This window comes from Cajanus cajan, chromosome 8, assembly GCF_000230855.2.
Source record: "Cajanus cajan strain Asha chromosome 8, NIPB_CcT2T_4, whole genome shotgun sequence".
In the NCBI taxonomy this organism is placed as follows: Eukaryota; Viridiplantae; Streptophyta; class Magnoliopsida; order Fabales; family Fabaceae; genus Cajanus; species Cajanus cajan.
The window spans coordinates 35,181,652-35,200,013 of record NC_138524.1 but is presented as its reverse complement, the minus strand read 5'-3'; the positions used below and the strand labels follow the sequence as shown (position 1 = coordinate 35,200,013).

The window sequence follows — 18,362 nt, the reverse complement described above, 5'->3', positions numbered from 1 at the left end:
AGGAATAAAGCATTAATGATTCTTAAAGTATAATATGACTCTTTAACGAAAAATAAATATAGCATTAATCTGGATCATGCATTTCGTTTGGTACACTTTGTCTTACAGACGAAATATAACATCTGCTTCATCTAAAGTAGTCTCTTTTTAGAGAAACTCGTGGCTTCTTGTTGTTGTCATAAAAGGTGTTTTTATAAAACTCTAATCTATTTAGAAAATTGTTTGTTATCATAAAAATCGATAACACCTCAAGGGATTTCGGATTGTCCTTTGATTCTTCAGACTTCCTTTTGATCTTACAAGTTCTTTCTTTCTTTCTTTTCAAAGAACTTAACCCCCCTTTAACCTTTTAGTTAGAAACGTCAATCATAGTTATTCCCAAAATTCCTTTCCTTATTTAATAAATAATTAAATAATATAACCTTTAATTATAAAACCTCACAATAAATTCAAATAAAAATAATTACCAATAGTTACTAAAACCAACATATTTATTGATCACAAAATATAGCTAATTAATAATAAAATAAATATTAATCAGCTCTGATCAGTAAAAATAAAAATATCAAAATTATTAATAAAATATTTATATTATATTTTATGAAAAATAGGGTGTTACATGGTCGATAAGTCCTTAAAATATTTTTTGTTGTATTTGTGTTTATAAATTTTAAATCTATTATGCAAGTTAATCTTTCTATTATAACTAATTACTAACTTTGTTAATTTCTTATACAATTAGTAATTAAGTGTTAGGTTAACACCTATTCTCTTTCAATTGATTTTTCTCTCTCCTAATAACCTAATATGGACCATAATGCAAGGATTTTAGTACTTTTCAATCACCAATGAACACTTTATCGTGTTTAAATATTTTGGCCATTGGTACTTTGATTAAAATGGAAGGTTGTTGTTGGGTTTTATAAGGTTTCTTGTACTTAGATTTTTTTGTCTCATCCATCAATAATTTTTTCATTTGTTTTGGCTATAGTTTTAGGATTGTTAATCCTAAATTATTGAATTCGGATTTTAGCGAAATGAGTTGTTGTTCTAAAAGATCTCAAAGAATGATGCATAAATCGAATATGGGTGTTTCTACTATGTGTATTGAATTGCAAAACTCCTTTGGTAGAAGCACCTAAGAGCTTAGTGGTAATGATCCTCTATACTACTGTTGCAACAATGTCTGTTATGGGTTTCATGAACAACTAGAAACCCAGGGAATTTTTTTTCACTTGTCCTTTCCCAAAGGTATCATAATTTTGTTATTGATGATTCTATTTTTTTGGGTTTTCTTTCCACTTAATAGTTTGGCATTCGAGTTGTCTTTACTAGTGTAGGCTCATTCAAACAACTACAATTTCTTTCTTTGACAAATGGACACAATGAATAGAAACCTAGGAGAGAGAATACATGCCATTATGGCAATTAACTATTGACTTGTCATGAGACCTACAAAATTAGTAACTAACAAGTATAACTGTAACAGCCCAATTTTCACCGGGCCAAGGGCCCAATTAAGGTGGATCAGTAGCCCGGAACGGGCAATTCCAAAATTGGAACGGGCCGTTCCAAATGACTAAATATACCTATGTTTGATTTCCCAGAATAGGCCGTTCCAAAAGTGGAACGGGCCGTTCCAAACGATGAAAATGAACCCATTTTTAAGTAGCAGAATGGGCCGTTCCAAAGTAGAAAATTTGCCTATTTGGGTTGTTCCAGAACGGGCCGTTCCCAAAGTGAAACGGGCCGTTCCGGAATAAGAAAAATGCTTAAAATATTTTAGTTGGAACGGGTTGTACCAGTGGAAAATTTTGTGTATACTTGAAGGTTCCGGAACGAGCCGTTCCGCTTTTAGTACAGGCCATTCCGGTAGGTGAGCCAGAATTCCTATAAATAGGCCCTCATTTCTCTCATTTTGACACACCTTCTCTTCCTTCTCTCTAGGGTTAGTGATGGAATAATACTAAGACCAAGAAAACCAAGAGGTGACATATTGAAGGAGGCAAGAGGAATGGGTTAGTGATGAAAAACCATAAAGAGGAATAAGCCCACTTTTGGGCCTTAGCTAGGTTTTTATGACATTTGTCTTTGTTTTCCATTTTTACCCTTGTATTTTGGGGTATTTTAGTCATAGAATTTATTTTACTTGTATTTCCAATTTTACCCTTGTATTTTGGGGTATTTAGGACTTAGAATTTATTTTCTTTGTATTTCCCATTTTACCCTTGTATTATGGGGTGCTTTAGATGATTAGGGTTTTTAATTTTGGGCTAGGGTGTTAATTAGAGGGTGACACATATTTTTGGTGCCTATTGGGTCTATTTTTGGTGTTAGAAAGGCTTAGGCCCAAGTGGAGGGCAAAGGTTGCATGGTCTTATCATGCACCTAGATATAGCCAATCTAAACCCAAAGATTCCATCCTTGGCCACCAAGTTGCATCTAGGGTTCATTTGCATTTCATTTAGAATGCATTTGCCTACTCCAAATGCAACCCTAGATGCCTCCCCTCCTATAAATACCCAATGCACCACACCTTGTAAATACTTTGGAATATATGAATTTGAGTGAGCCTTTTGTGCCTCAAATCCTCTCCTTAGTCACTAGGGTAGTTTCGGCTAGCCTCCTCCTATCTCCACCCTTGGAGAATAGGAAACCTAGAGTGGCCTCCACCTACCTTGGAGTGAGCCAACTTTGAGCACCCATACACCACCACCCTAAGTGCTTCCGCCCAAAACACCTTGTTCACGCCTATCACCCTTTCATCCACCATAAAATTCCTTTTTGTCTACCTTGTTGAACCTAGATCAAGGGCAAGGAGTCTCCCTTCACACGCCATCATTCATGGAAGGAGGGATTCCATCACACCTTCTCTTCCTTCTCTCTTATGCTCTTCTTTCCTCTTCTTCTCTCTGAAGACCAAGAGGAACTCAGAAGATGAGGTTCTGCCCCAGTTTTAGTCCCGGTCCTTGTTTAAGGAAAGAAAGGAGGAGGTTATGCCCTAGTTCCTATTTACCCAGGTACGGGGGAAAATGAGATTATTTATATGTAGGGTTACATGAGGGAATTGGGTAGAGGAAGAGCCCTTAGGGTTATGAATAATTTTATAATTATTTCTGTTTGGAGAATTAATTGTCTTATGTGATTCTATATATATTTAGGACTACGAATATATGTTTAATTTGTAAAAATGATGCTCTGGGAGAGAGAACGAAACTATAGAAAAGTGTCTGTAAGTTAGGTTGTGAAAATTGGATGATTTCTGTTTGAGGAATTGAGGATCTCATTAGATTCTGTATGTGTTGAGGATTATAAATATGCTAATAATTTGTAAGAATGATGATCTGGGAAAGAGAACGAAATTGTAGAAAAGTGCCTGTGAGCTAGGTTTTGGGACAATTGGGGATTTTACTATTTATGTTAAAATTATATTAAATTGATAATTCTATTGTTTATTATATTAATTTATGAATGTTATTGTTATATTACTTAATAAGAATTGATGATCTAGATGTGAATTGCTTGAGGGATGTGTAAACCCTTATTTTGTTAGACTTATCTGTTGAGTATGTGATATAGAATTGTGTATGTGATATGAAATCGTGATATGAGATGAGATGTTGTATGGACATGATTAAGAATGTGATTGTGATGTGTTTCCTCACACTAATGACTAGGGATGGCACGGCCCCTGGGTAAGTGGTGCTACAGGGAGGGCGTGACCCTAGCATGGTGTGGGATGAGTAAGACAGTTAACACACACCACTTATGTCGATTGTGGCAGCCCTGGCATAGGGTTAATTGCAAGAGACTGTATGGATTGTAATGTGATTGTGGTTCCTCACACTCATGTTTCAGGGACGAGCGTACTCCTGAATGATCAGGGATGATACGAAGCCTAGGTAGGTGATGCTTCAGGGACGAGCGTACTCCTGGATGATCAGGGATGATACGAACCCTAGTACGGTGTGGGTTGAGTGAGGCAATTAACCCGTATCACTTGTGTCAGATGTGGCGAGGTCTTGGCATAGTGTTAATTGTAAGATTGGCTTGAATTATGGATGTGGAAATGATATTGTTAATCGTAAAATTGTGTGGATTGTGATGGATTGATAAATTATGATACATGCTTGTATATATATGAATTATGATTTCATTATGATGTGGTTGTATGTACTTTGCATGTAGATATTTTCTTTTCTCACCGTATAAATTGTGGATGTTTTAGGTGAGGAAGATCCGGTTACGAGTGACATCTAGAATGCCAACAGTTGAATTGTGGGTATGCTCTGATATTGTGACATCGGGGCAGAGGATTTTTAGGACATAGATTTTATATGGATTTGGAATTGTAAATATGATTTTGAAAACAATTTGTAAACTTTCAAGTTTTATTTTCAATTATTATGTTGGTTATTGATAAATGAATATGAAGGTTTTATGTGAACCCTTTTACCAACGTTAAAAATTTTATTCTTTAGTTTATTTATATGATTATATTTATATATGTGTTGGGGTAGTAAGGGTGTCACATTTAGTGGTATCAGAGCAGGTCGATTCAATCGGCCGTTAGTTATGAGTCTGCTATGCTTGTTTGATAGAAGAATTAGGTAGTGAAATGAATTGTGAAACTTATTGATATGCTGGTATGATGATTGATTATGTTTGTTGTTATTATGTAATATAAATGTTTTGCTTTAGGATGAGGATAATGATATGATGATGATGTTTCTCTTATGTTGTTAGTGTCGTACCTATATATTGTTTTCTCAAAATTCGACTGAAATACATGATATAGCTTAGTTGATGATTACTCATTGGTTTTGATACTTCTTACTTATGTAAGAAGTAGTGGTTGAATAGTATCGCTCGTGTTGCGAGCACATGTGCCAGTAATAGTGGACGAAGCCTTGTGCTAGCCAACTAGAACTATTAGAACCTTGGGTGTGAGTGATACATTGATTTGTCGAGTATACTAAGAGTTTACGATTGATGGAATTTCTGACATCTATAGTAGTAGCGGTTGAATCTAAGGTGGTTGTCTCCTTGGTGAGAGATTGAAATGACGGTAGTTTCCTTGAGTGTTAGTACTGGCATGTTAACCATTTATGGTTTAGGTAGCACGTGATTTTTATTTTCTAAAGTCTGTTGTGCTAAATATGTGAGTTGTTTTGGTGGGAGGCTTGAATGGGAAGTTGAGGTGTGAGTTTGGAAGAGTTGAGGTATTTTTGTGGCATTAGATATATTGATACACTATTGCTGTTTGGTGTAGAAAATATTTTCACTACAGTTTTGTTGTGACAGTATGAGTATCGTATTGACAGAATTAAATTTTTTTCGGTCTTCATGAAGAATGTGGCTTTGGATATTATCTTTCCAATGGAACTGGAAAAAGATAAAACGGAGGTCTAGAACTTTAGTTATGACTGCTTTGGTGATCAGAAGTTTAGTTGTAAGCGCTGAATATACTTGAAGTGCTTTTTGAATTTTTAGCTAAGAAGGAGATCTTTTTGGAATCTTATGTCCATAAGAGTTGTAGCTTATCCACTTAGCTTTCATTTGAGATAGGTTTGAAATCATTTGGATGAGTATAACTCTGTGTGTCAGGTAGATATATGTTGTCATGATGTTTTTGAGATTTTAGGCATAACAAGGATAAAAATAGATTTGGTGATGTTTTGAGGTTTGGTCATTGAAAGGTTGATTAAAATGATATGATGCTATGTAGTAAAATTGGTTCATGTACATGTTATATGGTGTAAACGATGATCAATTCATACATGCTTAGGGATGGTATATGTGAAGGAGGTATTCTAATATGATTTGATATGCAAGTATGTGGCCTTATGGATCAATTAGGGGATGTTTGTGTGTTAATGAGATTGACCTTAGGATATGATATCATCATATTAGAGTTAAGTGTGAAGATATATCCAATATAGATTTAGACTAGATTATCTAAGTATGAATTTTGATTGTTTGAGGTGAGTGTCTTAGGCCATGTAATTTCTTACGGAGGTATAATGTAGATCTACCTAAGGTAAAAGTTGTGCTTAAGTGAGAGATACCTAAGTCAATTAGTAAAATTAGGAGTTTTATTGGGATAGTTTATAGGAAATTTATTGAGTAAATTTTTAAGATAGTTGTTCACGGTTTAAACTGCTCTCACTTTTCTCGTCGTTACTACAGGAATCGCTTTTGCCTTCTTTCCTCTGGTTATTAAGATGTTTCAGTTCACTAGGTTGTCTCTTGCCTACCCTTGGAATCAGCAGTAGTTCGAAAGGTTAATCTATATCAGGAATTCTTGGACCTATGTTTATTTTTAACTACCCAAAACATTTCTTCGCTTACTTCTCTGGGTCGCTTACTATTACCTTTGAATGGATTGACTAGGAAAAGAGTTGCCTTTGTATGGGATAACAAATGAGGAGGTAGTTTTCAAACTCTTAAGGAAATATTGACTAGTGTTAATACTACTAGATTTTAGTAAGACTTTTGTGATATATAGTTATGCTTCTAAAGATATGTTTGGGAGGAATATTGTGGCAAGAAGGAAAGGTAGTAGGTTATGATTTTAGGCAATTGAAAATTCATGAGAGGAATTTTCTTATCTATGACCTTGAGTTAGCAGCTTTAATATTTATACTAAGATTTGGAGACACTATGTATATGATTCTAAGCTTGAAGTATTTATTGATCGTTAGAGCCTTAATTATCTGTTGACTGAAGGAGTTAATTATGTGACTAAAGAGATAGTTTAATTTCTAGAGGACTAATATTTCAAACTTAGTTGTTAATTGAGTAAAGCTATTGTGGTGACCGATGTTTTGTGTAGGAAACCTTTATATTTATCTTCCCTTATGATTAGAGAGATGAATCCTTTTGGCTCAAATTAGAGATTTAAGTTTGGCTCATAAGGTTACCCTTAGTAGTGTAAGACTAAGTATGACTTGAGTAACGAATGCATTGTTGAAGAAAATTGGAGAAGCATAATTAGTTGATTCATTTTGGTGACAAGATATAAGGCTATAGGATAAGGTGATGGATAAGAGTATGACTTGGGTGTCGATGGAGTGGTGAAATTAGAGGACTGATATGAATACCAAGTGTACTTACGCTTAGGTGCTTAATCTTTAGAGATGATCATAGAAGTAAAACCAATATTGTGGCAGATGCCTTGATTATGATGACCTCTGGTATATTATTTTTGATGATTTAAGGGTTGGATTTGACTGAAGAATTTAGAGACTAATGCTTTGTGTGTAAGATTATCCTTAGGAGCATTGAATTGATTATGTTGAAAGTGACTAGTGAATTAATGGATGAGATTAGAGAAGCCTAGGAGTTAGAGCCTTTCTTAGAGAACCAAGTGGAAAAGATTGGTAGGAGTATAAACAACTTTTCTGAGTAGAATCGATGTTGTTTGAGGTGCAAGAACAAATTTGGGTACTTAGTAACCTTCAACTAAGAAAGATGATTTTAGAGGAAGGACATTCATTTAGGAGCTACTGAGGTGTATCGGGACCTTAGGAGGATGTATCAGAGTGGTGCAGTGGAAGCATGGTGGCTTAAGGTGAATTGAGGAGTAGAGGAATTGTATACTCGTGATTAGTATGCTAGAAGTCTTTAGGAATTTTTGTAGCATTTAGACGTCCCATTTTGGAAGTGAGATGGTGAGGGGATAGATCTTAGTTGTAGGTTTGTCTGAGACGCTTAAGAGATCGATTCTATTTGGGTTTTAGTGGATAGACTCGCCAAGTTTACCTGTCTTACCCTTAGATATTCTTTGGTGAAATTGATAGAGTTGCACATCAATAAGGTAGTGAGGTTGCATAAGAATTAGAAAGTAAGAAGCGAGGAGTCTACCATTACAAAAATTTCGGGGACGAAATTTCTTAAAGGAGGGGAGTATTGTAACAGCCCAATTTTCACTGGGCCAAGGGCCCAATTAAGGTGGATCAGTAGGCCGGAACGAGCCGTTCCAAATGACTAAATATACTTATGTTTGATTTCCCAGAACGGGCCATTCCAAATGATGAAAATGAACCCATTTTTAAGTAGTAGAACGGGCCGTTCCAAAGTAGAAAATTTTCCTATTTGGGTTGTTCCAGAACGGGCCGTTCCCAAAGTGAAACGGGCCGTTCTGGAATAAGAAAAATGCTTAAAATATTTTAGTTGGAACGGGCCGTTCCAGTGGAAAATTTTGTGTATACTTGAAAGTTCCGGAACGGGCCGTTCCGCTTTCAGTACAGGCCATTCCGGTAGGTGAGCCAGAATTCCTATAAATAGGCCCTCATTTATCTCATTTTGACACACCTTCTCTTCCTTCTCTCTTATGCTCTTCTTTCCTCTTCTTCTCTCTGAAGACCAAGAGGAACTCAGAAGATGAGGTTCTGCCCCAGTTTTAGTCCCGGTCCTTGTTTAAGGAAAGAAAGGAGGAGGTTATGCCCTAGTTCCTATTTATCCAGGTACGGGGGAAAGGAGATTATTTATATGTAGGGTTACATGAGGGAATTGGGTAGAGGAAGAGCCCTTAGGGTTATGAATAATTTTATTATTATTTCTGTTTGGAGAAGTAATTGTCTTATGTGATTCTATATATATTTAGGACTACAAATATATGTTTAATTTGTAAAAATGATGCTCTGGGAGAGAGAACGAAATTATAGAAAAGTGCTTGTAAGTTAGGTTGTGAAAATTGGATGATTTCTGTTTGAGGAATTGAGGATCTCATTAGATTCTGTATGTGTTGAGGATTATAAATATGCTAATAATTTGTAAGAATGATGATCTGGGAAAGAGAACGAAATTGTAGAAAAGTGTCTGTGAGCTAGGTTTTGGGACAATTGGGGATTTTACTATTTATGTTAAAATTATATTAAATTGATAATTCTATTGTTTATTATATTAATTTATGAATGTTATTGTTATATTACTTAATAAGAATTGATGATCTAGATGTGAATTGCTTGAGGGATGTGTAAACCCTTATTTTGTTAGACTTATCTGTTGAGTATGTGCTATGGAATTGTGTATGTGATATGAAATCGTGATATGAGATGAGATGTTGTATGGACATGATTAAGAATGTGATTGCGATGTGTTTCCTCACACTAATGACTAGGGATGGCACGGTCCCTGGGTAAGTAGTGCTACAGGGATGGCGTGACCCTAGCATGGTGTGGGATGAGTAAGACAGTTAACACACACCACTTATGTCGATTATGGCAGCCCTGGCATAGGGTTAATTGCAAGAGACTGTATGGATTGTAATGTGATTGTGGTTCCTCACACTCATGCTTCAGGGACGAGCGTACTCCTGAATGATCAGGGATGATACGAACCCTAGGTAGGTGATGCTTCAGGGACGAGCGTACTCCTGGATGATCAGGGATGATACGAACCCTAGTATGGTGTGGGTTGAGTGAGGCAACTAACCCGTATCACTTGTGTCAGATGTGGCGAGGTCTTGACATAGTGTTAATTGTAAGATTAGCTTGAATTATGGATGTGGAAATGATATTGTTAATCGTAAAATTGTGTGGATTGTGATGGATTGATAAATTATGATACATGCTTGTATATATATGAATTATGATTTCATTATGATGTGGTTGTATGTACTTTGCATGTAGATATTTTCTTTTCTCACCGTATAAATTGTGGATGTTTTAGATGAGGAAGATCCGGTTACGAGTGACATCTAGAATGCCAACAGTTGAATTGTGGGTATGCTCTGATATTGTGACATCGGGGCAGAGGATTTTTAGGACATAAATTTTATATGGATTTGGAATTGTAAATATGATTTTGAAAACAATTTGTAAACTTTCAAGTTTTATTTTCAATTATTATGTTGGTTATTGATAAATGAATATGAAAGTTTTATGTGAACCCTTTTACCAACGTTAAAAATTTTATTCTTTAGTTTATTTATATGATTATATTTATATATGTGTTGGGGTAGTAAGGGTGTCACAATAACAAAAGGACTAACTTACATAACTAAATTAAGTTTTGGAACTCAGATATTACAAAAATATTTCAGAGACCTATCGACTACCTCAACCATCTTTCAAGGACCAAATTGGGTGTTTATTCTGAAAATACTAGTGGGAAAAGAATGATTCAGTATGACAGAGTTAAAAGTCACATCATACACTAAAAAGATTACACAACACTTAATGATTTATATAGTATGTCTCTCATTATCTAACACTTTAGACATCAAAAGAAATTCAACATGGAGATTTTTTTTTGAATTATTCAGCTAGATTCTACTTTCATGGAAGTAGTAACTTCTATTGTAGAAGTAGTGCACAACTCTTTAGAAGATGATTTTTCATCAAAGATCTCTCCTCCGACATAGAATGCTGGTCTTTGAGGTAAGGAAACTATTGCACTCTTGTTTGTCAACATTGTTATAATGTCAGACATTGTGGGTCGATCATTTGCACTTTGTTCAACGCACAACAGACCAACATGAATGCATCTTTGCACTTCATCATGCTCAAATGACTCATTTAGTGATGCATCCAATAATTGTAGACATAAGCCATCATTCCATAACTCCCATGCCTGCTAATATTTTAGTCAAATTAGACACTGCAAACAATATACCAAAAAATAACTAAATATCACTAATTTTACATACATGTCCTATTAGATTTGATGGATGATCATCATCATAAAAGCTATTGTTTCTTCTTCCACTAACAATTTCAAGTAGCAACACTCCAAAGCTGTAAACATCAGACTTTGTAGAGAAAACTCCTTCCATGGCATATTCTGGAGACATGTAACCACTAAAAAGAAAAATAATTTATGACTTACATGACAATAAATTTTTTGCATTCAACTAAAACATTTCAAACAAAGAGAGTTTAGCATGCTTACTATGTTCCAACAATTCTATTGGTATTTGATACAGATTCTTGTTGATTGAACATTCTTGCCATTCCAAAATCTGAAATTTTTGCATTCATATTTTCATCAAGAAGAATGTTACTAGCTTTCAAGTCTCTATGAATGACTTTGAGTCTCGAGTACTTATGAAGATAGAGTAATCCTTGAGAAATTCCTTCTATTATGTTGAAACGCTTCTTCCAATTTAACAATTTGCTTCTAGTACGATCTTGCCAATGACAATATATAGTGATGTGTTAGAATGATAATTATATAAAGCAAATATGACATTTTAGACTAGTATTTTTGTTCATTTATAAAAGCCTAATATATATTTACTAGATATTAGATACTTTCTAGTAATTAAGGTAAACATAAGTCAATATAGTCAATTTATCATCAACAACTAATAATGAAAATTTTAGTTGAGCAAAAGCTCAATATTACTCTACTTATGTATTGCAACTGCTGCATATATAAGACTGAAAACATTTTCTTTTGTTTTGCTTTTGACCTCCTAAAGAACACATAACTAAATAGACTCTCACATATCCCTTACCGAATAGATAGAAATCCAAGCTCTTGTTTGGCATATACTCATAAATTAAAATCCTCTCTTCTTTTTCAATGCAACAACCAAGTAGTTGTACAAGATTCATGTGCTGAAGTTCACATATGAGTGTTAATTCATTTTTAAATTCAAGAATTCCTTGTCGAGAAGTTTTAGAAAGCCTTTTCACAGCAACTTCTTGACCCGTTGTTAAAATTCCCTGAAATGACAAAAAAAAAAAAAAGAATTATATATATATATATATTATCAATCCTCTAAAACAAAATTATTAATGCATAACTTGATTGGCTTCAAGTCACCTTATAAACAGGTCCATAACCACCTTGTCCTAACTTATTTTCAGATGAAAATCCATGTGTTGCCGTCATTACTGATGTATACTTAAACACTTTTAAGTTGTTTCCCTTTTTTAAATCAATTTCAAAATCTTCCATACCAGATGACCGATTGCAGGTTGCTAAACGTAACATCTTCATCACCATTCCTTTGCTTTTCTTCCCTGTTTAAATGAATATGTGAAACATTAAAATTATATATTGAAATTTGATCAATATAGATTGTGTTTGGTAAAGTACTACACTGTTTTTAAAGTATGTAAACTACCTTGAAGCATATATTTTCGTTTTTTTATGGCTAGGCACATAATGAGTAAGCAAATTATGGCTACAGCAGTTGCTATTACTGCACCTATCCATGTCCACTTTTTTGTACCTGCATAGAATTTATACATATATAATTAGTGGCGTAATAATTTTTCAACACTATCAAAAGATTGCCTTCTGTTAGGAGATAGACAAGCCAGACTGTATGTGACTAAGGTAATATGATAGTGTCCATTCTATTCTAGGAGTCATGATAGAAAAAAACCTTCACAAATTGAATCACTTATATTTATCTTTTGAATCATTTTAATTTGGGCTCTCAAATTGATAACTTATCATTTTAGTCTCTGTAATTTTAAAACATATTATTTAAATTATTGTATATATTTTTTTGCTCTCTTAAATTTAAAACATGTATTTTTAGTCCCAAAAAATATATATAAAAGTATCATTTTAGTCCTCAACTTAAATGTCATTTGTAAATCTAGTGCACAAAATTCTTCTAGTAATGTTATATTACTATTGAAAATACCATATTAACACAATTGATACCACCACAAAACTGTATCAATCTATTATTGTCATATATACTATTAGTTGTTATGAGGGATTAAAATAATATTCTTTTTGAGATTACAAGATTAAAAAATAAAATTTAAATTTGTGGACTAAAATTATAATATTTATATTTTGAAGACTAAAAATACATGTTTTAAATTTGAGAAACCAAAAAATATATACAAAAATTAAATATATTTTTTTTAAAATTATAAGAACTAGAAACACAAATTATAAATTTGGGAGACCAAAAAAAAATTACCCCAAAATTAAAGGACTAAAAATATAGTTAAGTCATACATATATAAAAATAAAAAAAAAATACTCTTCTATCACTATCCATTTAATTATGTAATATTATCCATCATAATCTTTCAACTATTCAATATTTTTTGTGGAGCCTAGAATCCATCCTATATAGTACATAAGCATGTATTGTTTCCAAGTCTTCTGTTTTGGATTATGACACGCTATGAAGGAATCAAATAAATTACACTTACCCTTATGCTGATCACGAGTTAATATGTTCTCCAGTAAGTAAAAGTTTTCACCATTACTGTCTAAAGCATAATTTTCCGATGAATTAATCCAGTGAAAGAAATAACATCCAGTTCCATTACGATAAAATTTTCTGAATCCAGCACAAGTACAATTGCTCCAGCAACTGGCCTCGCAATCACTGTAACCATAACTTGTATTCTGCTCCGAGGTTGCATTTTGGTAACTCACGTAACCAGTCTTTATCCGAAACACATCACCACGGTTCCTACACTTAGGTATATCCTCCCACCTTTGGCACCCTCCATCAGAGTTGTTGTACCCAAAACACATATCAGCCCTTGCAACATACACTTTATCATTAGCTAACTCCCCCATATCCGTTAGCCACCACCACAGTGTACCATCTTCATTCGTAGTTGTGAAAGAGAATGAGTCTTCATTGGAATTGGACACAACGGTGTACCTCAACGTGCGTTGTGCATCTTCTGAAATGTGCTCAAACCTATTGTTCCTCAGTTTCCCACTTCGCCAACAAACTTTTCCTCGTCTCTTGATGATCAACTCTTGCGCCATTGGTTCCCATTCGAGGCTAAAGGCACCTGGAGTCGCAAGTGACTTAGTAAACCACGAAACCAGGAACCAATGATGGCCTGTTTTGTGATTAAACCCTAACTTCATGGTAGGAACCAAAGTGTCACATGGATAATCAAAACTCTGCCACAACACACTCATTGTAGACCCATTTGGGTGAAGTTGTTGAAGCACAAAGTTTCCTGTGTCCAACAACGTGGCCACAGTGTTGTTGATAGGGTGAGGTGGAGAATAGAGGATTATTGGTTTCCCACGTTGAGATTCTATTTTCAGCACACCAGAGTGGTTTAGTGATAAAACTGCAGAATCTAGGTCAACAGGTTGGGTTGTATCACTCATCCAAACTTCAGCATCCTTATTTGCATTGCATATAACCAAGTAATTGTTCTCATCACTACTAGTTCTACTAAAAATTAAATAATATTTGGCGTTTTTAGAGTATAGTGTTGGTTTCTCTGTGTGGTGCAGTGTATCACCAGGCCTTAAACTGTTGTTTGCTGCATTAACATGAGTACAAGTGCTCCACCACAGCCACAAGTACACGAAAGCAAGCGGTTTCCCTTGCTTAAGCTTGATTGCATACTTCAAATATGGAAAGACTAAACTGCAAGAGTTCATTTCACAAGGGATGAAAGAGTGTCTCCTTTTGGTATGTTAAACTTCAGAAATATAAAAAGAAAATAAAACTAAGCTCTGAAATTAAAATCTCCTAGAATACAGAAATATACTCACAAGACCTGAAGGAGGGTCATTCCGAAATCTTATCACAAGTTTCACGCCTTACTTCGGCTTTGAAATTCTGCAGCATAGGTGTATGGCCTCTACATATCAAAAGAAAGGAAAATGACCAGTTTACTTTATTACAATAATTCACTACTACAAAATTGTAAAGTAACGACCGAAATTAGCGACTGAAATTTATTAGTCGCTATTTAGTGACTGATTCTGAATAATCAAAATAGCGACTGATTTAGCGAGCAAAATAAGTCGTCGCTAGAAAATCGGTCGCTATTTCGGTCGCTAGCTACTAAATTGTAAAAAACGTTGCGACCAAATTAAATTCGGTCGCTAAAGAAGAAATTTTGATTTTTTTTAGCGACAGAATTGAATTCGCTCGCTAAATATTAGTTAAAATTAGCGACGATAAATATTAGTTAAAATTAGCGACACTAAATATTAGTTAAATTTAGCGACCTCTAAATAAAATTTTTTGATTTTTTAGCGACAAAATTGAATTTGATCACTAAATATTAGTTAAAATTAGCAATGGAATTGAATTCGGTCACTAAATAAGAAATTTTGATATTTTTAGCGACGGAATTCAATTCGGTTGCTAAATATTAGTTAAAAATTGCGACGAAATTGAATTCAGTCGCTAAATATTAGTTAAAATTAGCCACAAAATTCTATTCGATCGCTAAATAAAACTTAAAAAAAAAATTATAAATTGCTTAAAAATGATGATAATATTGTTGTTGAGTATCAATCCCATTTTATTTTTTTGTAAGATATAATAAAAAAATATTTATATACACTCTTACATAATTAATACCAATAGTTATTTATATGAAAAAATATTTAGAGTTTTTGTTTTTGCGATTGGATTTTTAGGCATTTATTTAATTAGAGTATATGAGTTTTTTAAAATTTCTTATTTATTTTGATTCATATTTATAATATATATTTCTAACTTATGATAAATTTATTTTTAAATAAATTTTTATATTTAAATTTTATTGATAGAAGAGAAGTGATATCTTAAGGAAAGAAAGAATTATAACATCCTCTCTCTTTCTAATAGGAAGAGTACAAATATATTTTCTTAATTATTAGTATTTCTTTATTTTTGTGTGATAAAATTGATTATTTTAAATTATTTAACTAGAATCTTATTAATAATTTACTATATGATTTTGATATTTTTGTATAACTAATATCTGGTTTTAAACTTGATATGAAAATATTATGATATAACTAGATAAGATTTTAAATTAGTATTTTATTAATGGTTGATAATTAGAAAATAAAACAAGGATAAATACATTTTTTGAATTTTATATCTTAGATTTAAGATGAATAAATATATTAAGTTAATTAATAATTTATTTAAAATATTAAAATTTAATTTATAAAAATAATATTTTAAATTAGAAGGGTTATAATAACATCAGTGTAACTTTTACTAAGTATTACATCGTTCAATAACTTTATATTAAATATGAATTTTATAAATTCAACTGTTAGATTGAAAGTTTTTACTCTTAGATCATATATACAAAATTTTATATGAATTCAAGATGATTTGATACTTCATTCTTGTAAAATAAAATTGACATAATATATATAATTCAAATAAAATAAGAGCATTTTGATTACTTTCAAGTTGTTGTTCAATTTTAACAAAACTAGATATAAATATATAAAGTCATATGAACTTTCAATCTAACGGTTGGATTTACAAAATTCACATTTAATATAAAGTTATTGAGCGGTGTAATACTTAGTAAGAGTTATATCAGTGTTATTATAACCCTTCTCATTTTAAAATATATAAATTATTACTTATACTTTTAAATTTATAATAAATAATTTAAATTGTATCATAAAATTAATTTTAAATAGAAATAAGTAGATTGTTAATTATAAAAGTAAGTATATATATAAATAAAGATTAATTAAATATAATATAATTATTATTATTAGTAATATAATTATTATATATTATTATATATTTATAACGGTCTGGATATACCAAAATGATAAGGATCCAAAGATAGTATAAGTATAAGATTGGATAGTTGAGGATGACTTAAATGAATTAATTTGTACTATTTATACTAATAACATGCATCTGCTTTTCGGTAGTTTATCTCATTAGAACTTCACAGTTAAGCGTGCTTGACTTAGAGTAATATAGGGATGGGTGACCTTTTGGAAAGTTTCTAGAAATTGTGTAATTAAGGACAAAACATGCTAAAAAGTTAAGTATTGTGAAATAAAATTCTTAAGAGGCAAAATATGAGTGGTTCGTAGTGACCAAATTTGCGATGTCTATAAAATTTAATAAAATAAAGAATAAATATTTAGCGACCAATTTATACGGTCACTAATTTGGTCTCATACACTTCAGCGACCAAAATCATTCAACCATTTTGCGACCGAAATTTTCGGTCGTTAAACAGCAACCAAAAATTTTTCCGTCACTAAACAGCTTAGCGATCAAAGTTTTAGCGACTGATTAAAATCGGTCGGTAATTCCATCGTAAGATAAATAGCGACCGATTTTAGCAATTTAGCGACCAATTTTGGTGGTCGCTAAATTGCATATTTTTTGTAGTGATTGAAACTTTGGAAAAGAGATATACCTACTTCTATTATTTAAAAAATTAAGTAAATAAAAAGTGATAAGAAAATGATTGGTTGTTAGCACAGATGTAAAAAAAATCATATAGAAAGATGAAATTCACAACTAGTAGAATATCAATATTCTTTCCAATTAGATATAGGTGTTTTTTATATTTTCATCTTAACGGGACGAATACAAGTATCATAGTATATATTTATATCCGCGAGTACCCGCTAATATTCAATAATTACATCTTAAATTTGTTTAAACTTATAGAAATCAAATACTTTAATAATTAAATTTAGTTTTTAAATTAAAAAATCTTGAAAAAAATACACTAGTACATGCTTAACGGATATTCATGGATATTGAAAAAAAAATACACGAGTGTGTGCTTAATAGATACCCGTATGGAGATGGAAATGGGTATTGAGTGGATATTTATTTAGCATGATGAGTAATGGGAAGCTACTACTCGTACCCACCCTAGGCCACCTTATTAACATTCGTGGTTGTAACACCCCGAATTTTCTAATAATACAATACTGATTATTATTTATTTTTATATAGTTATTTTTGTTAATTAAAGGGATTTTATAGAGGTTTTTAATAATTTAAAATTATTTATGAAAATTTTTATAAATTCTATTTTTTTAGGCTGGAACGGACTGTTCCAAAAGTGGAACAGGCCGTTCCAAATAATGAAAATAAGTTATTTTTGAAGTAGCAGAACGGGTCGTTCCAAAAGTGGAACGGGCCGTTCTAGAGTAGAAAAGAGGCTAATTTTGATTTCTCCAGAACGGGTCGTTCTAAAAGGGAAACGGGTCGTTCCGAATTTCTAAAAACGCCTAAAAATTTTAGTTAGAAACTGGGCGTTCCAACTATAGTCAATGTGTGTTAACATGGACCCCAGAATGGGCCGTTCTGCTTTTTGAAAACGGCTCGTTCCGATTTTAGAACGGGCTATTCCAGTTAAAAAATTTACGTATATTTGAAGGCTCCGGAATGGGCCATTCTGAATTCAATACGGGCCGTTCCGGGTACATCAGGATGCCTATAAATAGGAGGCAGGGGGGTGAAAAATTTATAACTTAGTGAGAAGTGAAAATTTTAGAGAGAGAAAGAAAGAGAGAGAGAGAGAGAGAGAGAGAGAGAGAAGGAGAGAAAGAGAAAGAAAGAGAAAGAAAGAGAGAGAAAGGAAGAGGGAATCCAAAGGAGGAGGTTCTGCTCTAGTTTCAACTCCGCTTATCCAGGTAAGGGGGGAGTGAGGAACCTCGCTCGGGGGTGT

The 18,362-nt window shown here is 32.9% G+C and overlaps 1 protein-coding gene across 1 annotated transcript; it reads right to left on the bottom strand.

The window, feature by feature from the left end:
• Positions 1–9,816: 9,816 nt before the first annotated feature.
• On the bottom strand, positions 9,817–14,506 carry LOC109792515 (G-type lectin S-receptor-like serine/threonine-protein kinase At1g67520). Its single transcript, XM_083062719.1, has 7 exons — positions 13,137–14,506; positions 12,080–12,187; positions 11,776–11,975; positions 11,465–11,675; positions 10,897–11,134; positions 10,655–10,805; positions 9,817–10,578 (listed from the first exon to the last, which is right to left on the bottom strand). Exons 1-7 carry the CDS (start codon positions 14,344–14,346, stop codon positions 10,267–10,269), a joined length of 2,430 nt encoding a protein of 809 aa, XP_082918845.1. The 5' UTR covers positions 14,347–14,506; the 3' UTR covers positions 9,817–10,266.
• Positions 14,507–18,362: the final 3,856 nt, after the last annotated feature.

Coding starts and splice junctions, on each gene's coding strand:
- LOC109792515 (XM_083062719.1), bottom strand. CDS start 14,346: ATGAACTCTTGCAGTTTAGTCTTTCCATATTTGAAGTATGCAATCAAG. Junction 11,676..11,775: donor GTTATGGACCTGTTTATAAG/GTGACTTGAAGC, acceptor TTGTCATTTCAG/GGAATTTTAACAACGGGTCA. Junction 11,135..11,464: donor CTTGGATTTCTATCTATTCG/GTAAGGGATATG, acceptor GTCATTGGCAAG/ATCGTACTAGAAGCAAATTG.